Raw genomic sequence first — 16,388 nt, forward strand, 5'->3', positions numbered from 1 at the left:
CAGTGATGATATACATTGTGTTTGCCAAAGCAAATGGGGGTCTGTACACCGTGGCTGATTCCAGCGCAGGCAATGCTTTGACATCACTGTCTAATTTCCAGCTCTATTTGATTTTAAAAATGATGATGTTACAGTGAAAATACATGCGAGCAGTTCATGCTTAACCAAAGTAAATGAGAAATTATTCAAATACAGATCCCCAGTGTGTGGTTCACTCACTAGAAAGTGAATCCAAACCATAAAATTAAACATATAAATCTTTCTCTTTCCATCACATCTTACACTCTGGCAGAAATGCAAAATCTATGTGTATATATATATATATATATATATATATATATATATATATATATATATATGTGTGTGTGTGTGTGTGTGTGTGTGTGTGTGTGTGTAATACATAAACATAAAACATAAACATAGCAGGGAGGAAATGTGACTAATTTGTAAGAAATCCCAGTGCAGCTCTATCAGCTTGTCCAGCTGTGATTCAGTGCAGATCTGACTGTGTTTGTTATAGTGTACTGATGCAATCACAATTCCCTCTCCTGGTTGATGGCTATGTCATATCCAACAGTGCACCTTAACTGTTTTAAAGCCACATCACCATGACTGATGGCTGGCAGTGCTCTGACCCACACACCCCTAGTGGTGGCTGCATTTTCTTTTTCTTTTTTTTTCTTTTTTTGTTCCTTAACAAAGCACCCTGTCTCTGCAAGATGGATTTGAAATCACACAGCACCTCCTACTGTTTGAAAAACAACATCTCGCTCTGTCAGTGGACCAGACCGACCACGGCAAGTTATTCAGTCAAGCTTCTGTACGGGTAAGTGCTTGATTCATAGGGTGTCCTTATGCAGAAACTCGTCCTTGCATGGCTGACAGATTAAACAACAATAGGGCATATTATTCCGCCATTGCTTGTTTCCATTTTATGGTTCCCTGTCAAAAGATTCAAGACATGCTACAATGTGCCTTTCCTCATGCTCATGTGTGAATATATCCTCTGTAAGTATCAGCTTCTTTGCCCACCCCTGATCTTACTTACTTTATGTAGCCTCTTTCTTCTGTTTCTATTCTCAGCCAAGAGAACACGTCACTATCAGACAGACAAAGCAAGAGAATGTAACAGCTCAGAGAGACGGTAATAAAAACATAAACTTGTAATGAATAAAGGTCTATTATTTAGAAGTATAAATACAACTTCACATCCATCCGCTTCTCACTTCCGTCTTTTGCATGAATGAGAAACAACTGAGATCATTTGTGAAATAGATGGAGATGTCATGCTCAAATTACCCAGACGTTCCCTCCTTCACATAGGAGCAGGGGGAGCTGTCTAGATAACTTGCTTCAATGTCTGTAAATTAATGAGCCATTTTGTCAAGTGAAAATTCATAATAGGAGCTTTTCGCTTGGTGGGAAACAGACAAGTGTGTCCCTCACATGTTGTTTGTTTCACATTTCTCACAGGTTAAAAGTGTCAGCCACTTGCTAAAGATATCTGGACTTTATAATGTTCCTGACACATTATTTGTAGGAGCCTATTATTATCAGTGATATTACAATCCAGAACCTGTGCAGGCTCGGAGGGTATAGAAAACAGGTTGATGAATGGATGAATAACATTACAATACATACTGTAGATCTATGGATACTCCCTGCTTTTTTTTCCCAGAAAGGTTGATTGAAAAAAACGCAACATCAGGATTTACACACTAGATGGCGCTGCATGAGAGAAAGTTACTGATCTCACACACTTAAAAACTTCAAAAGGAAATGCCAAGCGCTACAGTTTTAGCCTATATTTGCACCACCAAGTTTGATAAACCCAATGAAATATGATTTGTATCCTTTAAAATTTGGCTCAAGATTTCTATCAGACATATGAGTCCTACAGTAAACCCTGTGATCATTTGTCAAAGGCAATTCGATTTACACTTGACTGGAGTTTATAGGCGTAAATTAAGTGCTAATTAAAAGCAGCCATCATGTACAAAATATAATTTGGCATACAGACGAGATTTGGCCGGAAGTTCTCCTAGGCACTACAAATTTCACAACCAAAACACTCGCCATAATTGAGACACGGCAAATCCGAACATTGAACTGATTGATTCAGCAGATGCCCAATTTCACACCGCGCAGGAGCTCGGTGATCCTGAATGTGTCGATCTGCGGTGCGTCGCACAGGGAGAAGCGCGCCGCGCTCCCAGCAGAGGTCCTGTGGGGACAGGAAGGTATCACACCACACCGGCCGAGGCGGGGATACAAACACACTGGAGGCTTGAAGCAGGCAGCTGAGCCACAGCATTTTTTTTTTTTTTTTACCCAGAGAGCACTCGGCTCTCTCCCACGAGCTACCTCGGTTAATGGTGATCTGGGTGAGCGGGGTGGTCGGCTGCATCTCTCTCTCTCTCTCTCTCTCTCTCTCTCTCTCTCTCTGTCTCTCCCCTCCTCAGCGCACAGGCGCCCTACGCTCCGGTCTGCTGACACACCGCGAGGACAGTCCGCACTACGCGTCCGTGTCATTGGACTCTATGGATACAAAGCCCGGTCAACACAGATACATGGGGAGACTTTAGTGGGAACTGCAGCCTGCGACCTTTTACATGAAAACTGGTAAGTGACTTACATTATTTTTGGACAGCCTGTTCCCAAGTCTCCAACTTGAAAACAGCTCTTATCCAGTGGGTGACATTCTTGACCGCTATCGACTGTCAAATGTAGTGTCTTATCAATGGAATTACACCGAACAGAGAAACATTCATGTTCAATTTCACCTTCAAACTCTTCTTAATGGGCAAGCACCGATTTAAAGGCAGAATCACCAATTTTAAACTACATTCTTACTGCCTCTCTGAATCACTACAGTCTGTTATGTTTTGACTTGGACGCACTTAATGAAGACATTAACTGACTGGGTTGTTAAATCCACCATATGGCACAAAGTCGCCAGATGAGCAGGCGACACGGTGAGACCGAGGAGACAATTGGTTTCTTGTGTGTGGACGGTTTTATGATAATGAAAGTGGACCCCGTTGGCCGGGCCAGCCCTGTACACAAAGATCATTCTCAACAAAATAGTGTGGGCGCCTGCTCGGTGCTGAGGCAGCGAGTGTGTGTGACAGCACCTATTATTCACCCAGATGCCTAATTGCATTAGTCTTACACTGGATAGAAAAATGTCTTGATGAGCTGACCCACATGAAACCTAAAACTCAGGGCAGATGTCGTTTGGCTGCACGTGTTTTCTGAAATTGACCATTACATTTAAGAATTTGTAAGTCACATTTAACAAAGTGTAAGTTAGTAAGAAGCAGTTATGTTTATTTGTCCTCCTGCTCATAAGGTTTCCACATATTACCAGAGTGTTTGTTTGCTAATTTACAGTCAATACTAGCAATTTTTAAGGCTTATTTTCATTTAGCACAGAGGACACAGATAGAGTTGTCATTATCTGAAGTGACTTTAATTTTGGTTTTAGTACAAATCAGGCTTGATATTCCTTTCAGATTGTTATAGCTGGAATGAAAATGCATCCTGTCTCCACATACAGTTTTATCAACACTCACATTGTTTCACATGTTCTGGGCTTAAATTCTGTCATTTTAGCAAAACAGGCCAACAGGAGATTCAAGAGACGGATCATCTTCAGAATCTTCAGTACAATTGAATCAATAAAAAAAATAAATAAAACATCTTAGATTAAGAGAGTGGACCAGCTGATTGATTAAGGAAATCATGGTCCTTGCTGCCTGGAGATGCTCATGAATCTTGCATGTCCACCTCCCTGTGTGTATCTGCTCAAACAAAAGATTTTTGTCATTTTGAGAGAAATGGGACACAACTGGAGAATTTCTCATCACTGAGGGTGTAACTCTAAGCTGTTTGTGGGAGAATTCATTTGGATGCAATGCACTGTATGACAATTTTACTGAAGAGGTAGGAGAACACGATTCAGATTTATCTTCACAAGCAGAGATCAATAAGCAATAATTCTCTTCTGTCTGTGTGTGTGTGTATGTGTGTGTGTGTGTGTGTGTGTGTGTGGGGGGGGGGGGGTGTACGGGGGATCTGCTTGAGTTCAAATACACTGTTTATTCTTGAAAAGGGAAAAGAGAAGAGGACATACAATTTGGCTGATTTGAGAGGCACACACATTTTAGAGGGACTCCCAGGGTAACAGACAGGCCGCCATGTATTGCTGACTCTCTGTCCAAATGCAATTGCTTAATGCACTCTGAGAGTCAGAGATCTAATAAGAAGTGGAAGAGCATCTTCAATAATGAAACCCCACCTGCATCTGTGCTGCAGAGTGAGGGCTGGGGCCGAGAGGCTCCATAAATAACAGAAGCCAGACCTGACACGTGCTGCTCCAACGTCTGTGAACTGCCAATAATCCCCCTCATCTACTAAAATGCTGTTCTTGCAGACTGAAGGGGGGGGCACAATGCTTGGTTTGAGTTTGCAGTCATCATATAAATGCAGCCCAGTACAGCTGCTTTACTCTATTAAACAGTTCTGCAGAGGGAGATCGTGGATATTCATTCACCTTTTTACTGATGAGGAGAATAAAAGCAGAGCTTCCTGGGATAATTTATTCATTAACAACACAGGATAGCACACTTGTTTACACTGGCAAAACATCTTGAAATGTATGCAGATTCCTATTTTATTCTCTTGATTTAAAAAAAAAAATTCATGACATCAAATTTGTCTTGAATAGTTTCTGTTCTGAGTTGTAATAACGCTTCTGAACTCAACACTTTACGAGGCAAATTACCTTCACTCAGGCATTCATTTAGATGTTGTTGTCACAGGAGCGTTGTTGTGAAACAAATTAATTTCCTCTCCAATATTTGAGATAGATCCCCTGCAGCAATTAACCTGCATTTGAGCAATTAACCTGTGCTTGTCGCTATCTAATAACTACAGCCTCTTGAGGCTCAACTCCCATATACCTTCTCCAGCTTCGTCAATTGAAATAGATTTTTGCTGCGTGTTCTTTATCCTTATGTTTATAAGGCATGAAACAAAAATCACATGAATGCTTAATGATTTGTCATCTGGCAAATTAAACAGTGTAGATTTCTTTGTTTTGGCCCTTCTTGTTCTGCTATGAAGAGAGCCTTTCTCATGAAACAGAGTGTGACCCTCCCTGCTGCTCTTAAGACTGACCCAGCGGTTGACAGAGCCGCGGGCTGTCCCTGCTATGAAAAGATAGCACTGTGTTGAACTCCGAAGATCGACCCAGAAGGCCTCATGACTCTCCTGTTGTGTCTCTCGCAAAAGGGTCTCATGAGCGTGATTTATTTAGAAGTTACCCTGAAAGAGCAGCTTTCATGCTGTGTCTATACTGTACAGAGAGTGACTGGAGAAATAAGGATAGGTGTATGCTAAGTACGCCACTCCAGTGAGTAAGTGCTGTATATCAAGCGAATAAGCTACAAGACTGCCTTCGTGACGGTAATCCGCTTTGCTCTACAGTACACTAAATGGAGGTTTTTCCTTCAATTGGCCATCTGCATCAGTGTGTGTGTGTGTGTGTGTGTGTGTGTGTGTGTGTGTGTGTGTGTGTGTGTGTTTTGTGTTGCGACCAAGGAGGAGAGAAGCTTTTTATCCCCACCACCACCCCCACCGCCCCGCTTCAGCTGCCGAGTGCCTGAAATATTTAACAGGGACTGCACTATTTTTGGGTTTGTGCTCAGTTTGTTGTGGGGCTTATGTAATATGTAGTTTCAGCTCAACGTGCATGGTACTGCTGTATACCAAATAACACACCATCGGCTTGGTTAACTTGAGCATAGTGATGCTGCAAGCAGTGCGATTTTGCAGCCATATTGTTCGGCACTATAAAGGATGCTGTACCGTAAATCAGAGCCAGGACTGGTGAATTTAATTGCCATTTTTTAACACAGTTTCTTGAACCATCAAGGAAGCAGGGCCAATCCACATCTTCTCAGGTTACTTGTTTCTCCCAGATATTGATCAACTCTTCTCTCTTCCCTCCGACTGCCCCCATCTGTCCCTCTTTCTCTCTCAATTTGTCTCCCATCTCCCTGTACCGGCCCTCCTCTCTCTCCTCTCCTCTCTCCTCTGAGGTGTCAGATTCTCTGACTCATGCCCTGGTGTGGAGGATGGGAGGAAAGCAGGGATGAAAGAGAAGAGAGGAAAGTCATTTTGCAGATAGAGGGAGTGACCTTCATCCAGTAAGAGGGATGGGATAAAAGCTGGAGTTAATACCCTGCCAAAGTGTATTCTCCACCATGCCAAAAAAACCATTCAGAATGATATATGGTCCCTAATAGAAGCTCTCTAATAATAAGAAGCATGCCACTGTAAGTCAAGGCAACGTAAATGACCAGAAAATTCCACCGTTGAATCGTCAAACTGCATAATAGAATGAAAACAACACTGCAGCATGTGACATCCGAAGTCAGTTAGAGATTCTCTTAGATTTTCTGTATGAGATCTCTAATATGAAAAAAAAAAAAGATTACCTTGCAACTGAGACAGAGCTGCAACGATTAGTCGATCTGCAGAAAATGAGTGGCAACTTCTTCAGTCACTCTTCCAGAAAAAAAAAAAAGATACCTGATACCTCTTTGGTTTTAGCTTCTTAAATATGATGATTTGCTGCTTCTCTGCGTCATATATAACCCTAATTTGAATATCTTTGGTTTTTGGACCAATTGTGGGATAAAACCGTGATTTGAAGACTCAATTGGCATTCTCTGACATTTTATAGAAAAACAAGTAATCTGTTAACTGATAATATAATCAGCAGATTAATTGATGAAAATTATCATTAGCTGCAGCCCTAAACTGAGATAAGCAAAGCTAAATGCCAAATGTGTAGTGTACGGGCTTGGGCCACACTGTCCCCATGCTAACCAAAGCCAGCGTAAATAGAGGGCTCAGACGGTGTCACTGTGTGTCTGGAACAGGCAGCGACTTGGGAGATAACAACTGACAGCACAGAAACACGGCCCTGTAAGGTTCATTATCTGTATGTTTGTGTTGTTTTATCCCTGCCGGCGATAATGAGGAGGAAGGAAGGAGCTAATGCGTAGACGAAATCTTTTGTGAAAACAAGTGCATCAACACCTGATCAAAGTACGTTTCTCACAGGGCGACCATGTTCTTTTAAAAGGTATTCTCTTATTAATAACCGTCAAGCCTGATCTAAGTGAACGCTGCTCCAGCCCGACAGTCAGACAGAAACCGATGGCTTGGGATGGACTGCCACAATAGAGTGTCAATTACGCTTCTGTTCATTAGCTATTGGATTCACTCGTAATTATGCAGACTCTGCCACAGAAGGTGATCTTTGTCTAAGCCACGCAGACAGACTGACATGATTGTAAGTTGCCGTGACAGAATGAAGCACTGAAAGTATTGATTCGTGCCACTTTGAGATATGAAAGAATTTGCAGAAGCTCTTGTTTTCTGACGTCAATAATTTGTCTGTGTTGTAACTCCTGAGCTGTCATCACACTAATAAAAGTGGAATGACAGTTGGTATAATGTTGAGATATAATCTGCTTTTTTGTGTAGATAAGAGTCTGAGAATGAGGGAGATATTATAATATTTTGTTATAAATAAAAACCTAATTTTATAACCAACTCGACAGTGCTCCAAATTCTTCACGTCTGCCAGAAAACCCACACACTTTTTGAAGATGCCTAGAAATCCCTACTTCAGTAATTTTCTCTCAGCTCTTTGAAACTTTGGAAATTAAAAACTTTCATTGCAACTTTTCAGCTGATTTGTGTAATTTGCAGGAAAATCTTGTAGTTTTATTCACTCTTTCAAGCGGATTATGAATTAAAAACACGCTGCCTGAGGGTAATCTTATCAGCCCACATTTAGGTGCGGTGGCTGCAGTGAATGCGGCTGTTGGCCTCCTCTCTGCGGGGAAGTCGAGCTGGCTCCAGGAGCAGCAAGCAGCCCAGGGGTCTGATAACCTTCTCAGGGGCCTGTGGTTGACAGTCGGCTCGCGCCGCAGGCTGACACAGTTATGCTTTAACACCAGATGAAGCCGGGGGCTGATAGGAGAGGACAGTCCCCTCTGCGCCGAGGGCTGACCCCTCCCATTATATGTGACATAGCTGAGACAGACATGCTGAGAGATGAAACACTGCTCTTTAATTTCAAGCCTCTCCTGTTTCACAGCTAAATCCCTCTCCCGCTGTCTCTTTTCTTTTCTCTCTCTCATCTCAGTGGAGAGATTGTGGAAGTGCAATCATGGTGAAGAAACCTTTTCATACTCAAATCAAGAGCTCTTAAGTCTTTAAGGTGTGAGCTTTTGCTCTCAGTATATAATACAGCTACAGGATATGTGAATATTTAACAAAAAGCCTTGAAATATATTTTCTCAAAAAGCCTCTTATGATTAGTGATGGGGTCTATCACATACACACAATTTTCTCCCAAAGACAGATGCGTTTTTGTTTTTTCTGCTCTTGTTGGTGAATCAAAGTTGGTGAGATATTCAGTGAACTTGAACCAATCAGAACGTGTTAATAGGATCAAATGAAAATCTGATGACGGTTGTTTGCTTAAGTTGCCAGCACTGTCCCACACAATGCTGAGGATGCAAGTTAGTTGAGTTTGAGAGAATTAAACACTTAGGATTATAAACTTTAACTTTGTTGTGAGTCATAAACATTTAATGTAATAGAAAAAAACTTAGGACCAAGTTTTCAGGGGCTTTCAAACTGCGTTTTTTACTTAGCCACAGCTAAAGTGATGGACCATAAGACAGAATTTCTGAACGTCTGAGAAGAGGTTTAAAGTACGTTTCATTTGTGCTTGTCCAGGGTGGTGGAATGAGTTACCGTACTCGATTTGGGCAGCTGAATCTCTTTCTATCTTTCTGTCAAGAGTACTCACCTAAAATTCCCTTTTTCTCTCTCTCTCTTGATCCTACTCTTGCTCTCTCTTTCTCACTCGCTTGGCATTTATATGTTACTTCATGCACCTGCAAGCCTTGTGACACTCGTGTCAGGTGGGACGTGGGACTAAATAGTATAGAGGCACTTTTTTCTCTTTGAGCTATTTGTACGTCACTTGGGACAAAGGGGTCTTCCAAATGAATGAATGTCATTGTAAAAGTACAAGCGTTTTATGTTGCATATACATTGTTGCATATTCTCTCAGCTGCGTTAACATCGCTCTGCGGTACAGCTTATGAAGCAGTATTACTGATGAATCCCACCATCACTTGTGGCTGTGATGTGGTTAAAGCTAATCCAAACACGCAGCCCCTTTTTGAATATTTCATTCACACGGAATCGAGTTCATTTAATCAAAAGGCCTCTGCATAAAGAAATAATTCTGCTGAAGTTCAAGTATTCAGAGTCGTGTTAATATGCAGTCATTAGCTGTGTTAGTTCAACATCTTCCACTATTTAGAGCTCCTACGCACTGTCTCGTGTACAGGATGTAGTACACCATGCTTACATTTGCTTCTGTGTGTACCCTTGCGTGTCCTTGTGTGGATGTGTGCACACACGTTTACTCCCCTAGGTCTCATTTAAGTTGAGAAGAGACTGACCACGAGTAGAGAGGAGCCTAGAGGACTCTGTCTCATTCCCCTCTTGTACCCGAAGTAATTTTTTCTTTATCCTTGTCATCTCAGCCGCTAACGCTCTCATTGTGTCATCCATGTAGTCCGACATAGCGGTTGTTTGAGTTTGCTTGTGACAGATAGCCGCAGAAAGTCAAGATCAAAGGCTGTCCGCTCTTGTGTTTCCACAGGACACTTTTCGGTGTGTGTGTGTGAATTGTTGCCTCCTTTCATCCCAGCAGCTGCGTGTGGGTTTGTGTGTGTGTGCGCTTTGTTTTGGTGCACACAGACCTGGGAATGTGGCTGCCTGTATGTGCGTCAGGAGGGTTGTCCGAGCATGTGTGTGAATGGTCTCTCACCTCTTACCCTCGCTGTGCGCGTGTACACACGTTGACACCCTCTCACTTATTCTCTATACGTGCCCACCCGGGGAACACCCTATCCTCTCTGCCTCAGTGTGCTCATCAAGCAGACACTTAATACCCCCGGCCCCCTGTATGTACTGTATGCAGAGGGGAACCCTGTTTCAGTCTTTCACCATGGAGACCAGGCATGTCCTCATTCCTTCTTCATTTCCTGTAAGCTGGCCCAGAGCCGTCTGTTTACCGGTTCTGTGAGGGACATGGTTGTCTCAGAACAGGTGTCCAGTCCTCTACACAAGCGGGTTGTACAACATCCTTTTCATCTTGACAGTCTCTCTGGAGTGGATGCTCCTGGAAACATGGCAAAGAAAAAAAAAATATTGCTGGCGGCTGTTGAGGGATGTACGCTGGTTGCTTTTATCCAGGACATCTTTGATGTATGCTTCATGGATGTTAGTGAAAAATACACCTCTGGATTCTTGATATTTCTGGTTTATTTCATCCTATTTTATAATTTCCTTCCATAATTTTCTTCATTTGTTCATTTGTACCTGTTAAATTGTTTATGTTATCACATGTTATATAGGTTATATGCTACCAGTGAAGTTTTGAACAGTGCTAAACATGTTTACATTAGATATTCTTTCCTTGAGTGTTAGAATACCAGTACATATATTTTTATTACAGGTGATAATGCCGTAGTTTGAATGGGTACGAAAGTTACTGCTTTTCAGTAACACTTTACTTTTACCTCCCCATTTAACATTTGTAAACACTATAAGAGCATTTTAGGGCTGCATCGAACAATTACTTTCGCTATCGATTAATCTGCAGATTATTTTCTCGGTTAATCAGTTAGACTTGTTACAAAAATTTGAAAGTGTGCCATTCACACATTCTTAGATCACAGCGGTCCCTTCAGTATGCTTGCCTTGTTTGATCAACAACCCAAAATATTTTAAATTTACTGTCATATAGGACAACAAAAACACAAAACCTCATATTTGATAAGATAGAACCAAAGAATATTTGACTTTTTTGCTTTAGAAATAAATCACTGAAACGATAATGAAATTGTTTGCTGATCATTTTTTGTCAATTACCTACCTAATTATGGCAGCTCTAAATCATTTAATAATTGAGAGGTCTGCAGCCTCGGACAAAGCTAGTTAACAGTGTGTAATGTGAAATACAGATAAAACATCAAGTCTGTAATGGGCTGGTGTGGGATGTAACTTTCTGTTTGGCCTTTATGGTGTGATTAGAATTTAAATATAAACCCTCATTCACTGTTTTCCCTGTCTCCTGACTTGAGTGAGTACTCTCGTTTAATTCACAAGAACGTTGGATTTAATTAAATTGAACACAAGTCAAGATCATCTAACTAGCCCTGGATCTATTATCCGAATATGATAAGAAAATATACCACTACATTACCCATGAAGTTGATTGATGAAACCAGGTAACAACTTTAAAAAAAAAAAAAAAGAATAAAAGGTATATGTAGAAGAAGATTGGAAGACTACAACCATGCTCGTGACTCTACAAAGCTTTACGTAGGCACAGTGGTGTTGGCACTACATGCTAACAGGCCTACAATGCCAATGCTGATGTTAAGCAGGTGTAACGTTAACCATGTTTACCACATTAGTTTAGCACGTTAGCATGCTAACATTTGCTAATTAGCATTAAACACAAAGTATAGGTAGGACTGATGGGAATGATTAGTTGTGCATGGATTTTGTTATAAACCAAATTATAATTTTAATGCGATGATGTCACTAAATGAAAAGTCAGAGGGTCACTGAAGTCTGAGATGTTTCAGTGAAAGACATAAATATCAACCTGGTGGCAGTGCTTGAGGAAAAGTCAGGGATATTGGAGATATCCGAGTGTGGACTAAAGTGGTGGATGGATAGATGCAATGACATTGACATCCTACAGCCAGCATGGCTATAAACAAAGGCAAAATGTAAAATGATCTCACAAACTGTAAACTATAACTTTGTAGTTCAATTTTGACCTTCCACACTTCCTGTGAAATGATTGATCATAACCAACATTTCAGGTGAGCTAACATTCAGCACTATATCCAAACAAAGGGGTTTACGTAGTCTGGCCAAAGTGCTGGCTTGTTTACAACCTGAATGATTGTTGTTTTTTTGCCAAATCAGACAGGTCACCATGTTGTGTGTTGAGTACAGTGTTATCAAAACACTGATAAGATGATGGCCAAAAGTACAAAAATCTGACCAAAGTTGTAATAAAGCAAAATAATCCTTTAATTTTTTTAAACCTTAGTTGCCATTTTGAACTGCAGCAGACTGAAGAGAGACATGGCTTTATGGCCATTTGTTTCTGTGTCAGCCATTTGGTCTCACAAAGTCATGCTTAATCTAGTGTATATAAAGATGAATACAAGCAATGACTCACAACAGGAGCTCCCGCATACTGGATTCCCTGTTCTGAGTTACCAGGTCTAATTCAGAACAGAGGGGCTCTGTTCATCCTGGAACGCTGCTGCTTGGGATTCTGGAAATGAGGAGTTCAGAGGCTCACCGCCCTCACACAAACACAGAGCACATGCCTTGTTATCAACCCACAGAGCAGAAGATAATGATCCCTCCAACCATTAACTCCTAATGCAATAAAGTGCTAACATTTTAGCCATGCCCTTCAGTGCCTAAACATAATGAAGTTAGCCCACGGGTTGCACAAATGCAGTCTGTGATAACACGTGCTGAGGATGCATCGATCAAGCTTAAAGTCATGATTGCTTGGCCTTGTATCTGTAGCTGACAGCGAGTAAAATGTTCCAGTTTTTGTTTATCTCCAGTCAACCCTCTGGTCTTTGTTTGATATTTATGGAAATTGTATGGAGATGAGCTTCTAACTGATAGTTGTGCAAGTCAATCCAATGAGCATGCCTTTCAAAAGAGTAGCAGAAGTTTGATTTGATGCAATCTAATCCAGCAAAATGACAGTTTGCTCCACTTACTCCCACATTTTGACAGGCTGGCATGTCAGACCGTGCCACAGCCATGGAGGGAATACAAAACACATACAGGCAGTCAGGCTCTGTGACATCTTAAAGAAGCATGTGTGTGAGCGTTTGAACGTGACTTTGAAAGCATCCAGCGCATAAATAAATCAGCCAAGCAGCGATGGCCTTGTGCACCGAGCAAAAGCAATAAAGCAGCCCACAGCAAGTCTCTCAGGAATCGGATCTCATCTAAAATAACACCAATTTATTAAACATGATCTCCTCACACCGCTCACCAAATCTACAAACTGTGCAGATTTATGAAAAAAACATAGACACATGTCAGGATTGCAGCAGAGGGCAAGCATACAGTGGCACTGTATGCTGGGTGGAATACATTTGGCAGACAACAAGTGGCCTTGATGAGTCAAAGAGGAGAGAATCATTTGTTAGTGTGTTGGTGCTGAATACGAGCGGTTACTATGATTCGGCTGTCTGGTGTGGTTGTTCCACAAATGTCTGAAAATTGTCATTAAAAACAAAAATATTTCATTATCGTTTGGACAAGGGAGCTAGTACGATAGAGTTTCATTCATAAAGTATCATTTGTTTAGTTAATTAGCATTGAAAACATATGCCAACATATACCATCTGTGTAGTGGTGGGAGAAGTACTCGGATCTTTTTCTTAAGTAAAAGTAACAATAAAGTATATATGAAATAGAAATACTTACAAGGAAGTAAGGAAGTTACAAGGAAGTTTTGCCTTCAAAATTTTACTTAAAGTGAAAGTGCAGTATTAGTAAGTATTAGCATTAAAATAAGGTACCAGAATAAATTACATAATTTTATTGGATTATAATTATTGACGAATTAATGTGTACATCACTTTAGTGTTGCAGCTAATTTTATGTAGTATATATTGCCGGGTTTGTTGTATTTGTTGTTGTATTAATAAAGCGAATGTGCAAAGTAACTAAAGCTGTCAATAAATGTAGTAAAGTAAAAAGTTAAATATTTCCCTCAGAAATAAAGTAAGGTGGACTAATAAAGCAGCGTAAATTTGAAACATCTCAAAACCTCTTGAGTAAATGAACTTAGTTACTTTCCGCCACTGCTGATCCTGCAGCACCTGGCTACACGTATCTGCCACATATTTATCTACCTACTTCTCCGGTCCCCACTGACAAATGTAAGGAAATATAAATCAAGAGGAAACATGAATAATTCGGTGAACTAATTGTACACATCATGCTGAGACTGAGACGAGCAGCCAGGTGACGCACACATTAATCATCATACCGTATGTCACATAACTGACACGCACGTAGCCGCTGCCACATTGTTATTCTGGGATCATTACAGATGCTTTTCATTTGTTGTGTGTGTATAAATTCTGCTCTGTCTCTCCAGAACAGTGTTTTTTTGTTTTTTTTTGTCACAGCCAGACTGGATGGAGCATATAAAACCAGGTCCCCAAAGAAACTCCAAACATTTTCAATTTTATGAAAACTGTTTCGAATTGAATTTGATTAACTTTGCATGAATCTCATGCCACGCTTGTCTGAAAGGAAATTTCCTTTTTTCTTTTTTTTTTTCTATCCAATTTCAAAAATCACTCGGCTCCACCGTGAGAGAAACTGCCTGTCAGTTAATGAAGACACAGAGACCGTGTTAGTCATCGATGGCCACCCACAGTCTGTTAGGACCCCAAACTCTGTAGAGATGTAACACTGCTGACACTGCTGGTGCTTACGGTCAATATCCTGCACACACAATGCTCTTCATTGTGACTTTGTTATGAATCACCATCAATATTACATTTACTCAAACCAATGAAGCGGCTTCTCGCGTAGGTACTTCATTACAATGTGCTGCCTGAAAGGCCTATGATGGTATCAATGTGTTTGATTTCAGCTTTGATTTGTCATGTATTCACCTGATTGCCTTTGATCTCTGGGAATTATCATTCAGTCAACATTGTGGCGAGATACAGTGCAAGCATGCGGTTTCTGAGAATTGAACTAGAACACAGCAGTTAGTTTTAAACGTGGCACATAATGTGCAGCGAGTGATGGTGAATTAATGTTTCTTGTCAAGGTTTTTTAGTGTGTATGCATGTGTGTATGTGCATGTGTGTGTGTGCATCCATGAGCTATGTCGTGAGTGCAAACAATGGTGTTTGAGAACAGGAATGCATATGTTTATGACTTCATTCACACATTTCTTTGGTAGGACAGTGTTATATGTTCCAGAGAATATATTGTTGAAACACTTAACACATCATTATCATCTTAACATCATTTTTCTCTCTCTCTCTCTCTCAGAGCAGCACTGAAGGACCTCGGAGAGCCAGAGAACGAGCGCTGGCCTTCGTCTGACAGCGTGACCAGCGAATGAGCCCCGTTCATGCGTCTCCCTGCATGCCACTCCCACAACACTATGAACTGTGAGCAGGACTTTGGAGACGGGGGCTTGGGAGTGACCCTCACACTACGACTGCTCATGCATGGAAAGGTACAACCCCTCTGCTTGCATTGTTTATGAATGAACTGGTGAATAATGAAAAGGTCAGTATTTTAATTTATGTAATTACTTTTATCTCTTTGTATTATAGGAGGTTGGCAGCATCATAGGAAAGGTGAGATGTCCTATTTTATTTCTACTGTACAAAATGCTGCATATTAATCATAAACTCATATCACTTTATCAGATGAGGTCGATGTTTTAAACTGCTATACCTCCGTCTAATCTTATGTGAAATCCATAATTATTTTTCCATTGTACTAACATTGTATTGATGCCTTTTATGTGAGTTCATAATCAGCCTTTGTAGAATCATTTTTCCCTCCGTCTTGATTCTACTTTGAAATTGGCGCAGAACACAAAGGCTCCTAACAAACAGTTGTTCTCCTGAATATCCTCATCCTCAATGTAATTGCCTTAAACCAACCCTCTTAAGACCGCGCAACCACCCCCACTCACCACCCATAATGCAACACAGAAATCCATCAAACAAAAACATTAGCACATTGGCTGCAAGCCTCCTGTTGAAACTGAGCTCCAAAGACATATTACTCTTGGCCCCTTGTGGGCACTTTTGGTGTCTGTTAGGAAGGGCCTGGCTGCACTGTGTTGCCTCAGCAGCTCCTGCTATCATGCCTTGTAACACAACACCTACAAGAGACATCAATACAAGGTGGAACAGGGACAAAAAAATAAATGAGCGCAGAAAGTAAAGAGTGCTGGAAAGAGAGATTTAACAACGGATGCTGCAATGTGTTACAGAAATCAAAATATCGAAGAGGAAATTGAGAATGAAAAGAGAGGTTGGGAAAGAGAGAGATGAGTTTGGCTCATACTGTGCATCTCAACACAGAGGTGCACTTGATCTGCAGTACTTGGGCTAATAACTTGCCACTCCACCCTCGAAGCGCCCCCCCCCCCCCTTCCCATCTCAGACCTCTCA

At 41.0% G+C, this 16,388-nt stretch overlaps 1 protein-coding gene across 1 annotated transcript in view; it reads left to right on the top strand.

The window, feature by feature from the left end:
* The first annotated feature begins 2,151 nt into the window (after positions 1–2,151).
* LOC130175503 (poly(rC)-binding protein 4-like) overlaps positions 2,152–16,388 on the top strand; it is a 35,379-nt gene continuing 21,142 nt past the window's right edge. Inside the window, exons 1-3 of the mRNA XM_056386033.1 lie at positions 2,152–2,622; positions 15,247–15,436; positions 15,537–15,560. Coding sequence (XP_056242008.1) covers positions 15,329–15,436; positions 15,537–15,560 — 132 coding nt within the window. The 5' untranslated portion in view covers positions 2,152–2,622; positions 15,247–15,328. The remainder of the gene's footprint in view (positions 2,623–15,246; positions 15,437–15,536; positions 15,561–16,388) is intronic.

The sequence above is a fragment of the Seriola aureovittata genome, chromosome 9 (assembly GCF_021018895.1).
Source record: "Seriola aureovittata isolate HTS-2021-v1 ecotype China chromosome 9, ASM2101889v1, whole genome shotgun sequence".
Classification (NCBI taxonomy): Eukaryota; Metazoa; Chordata; class Actinopteri; order Carangiformes; family Carangidae; genus Seriola; species Seriola aureovittata.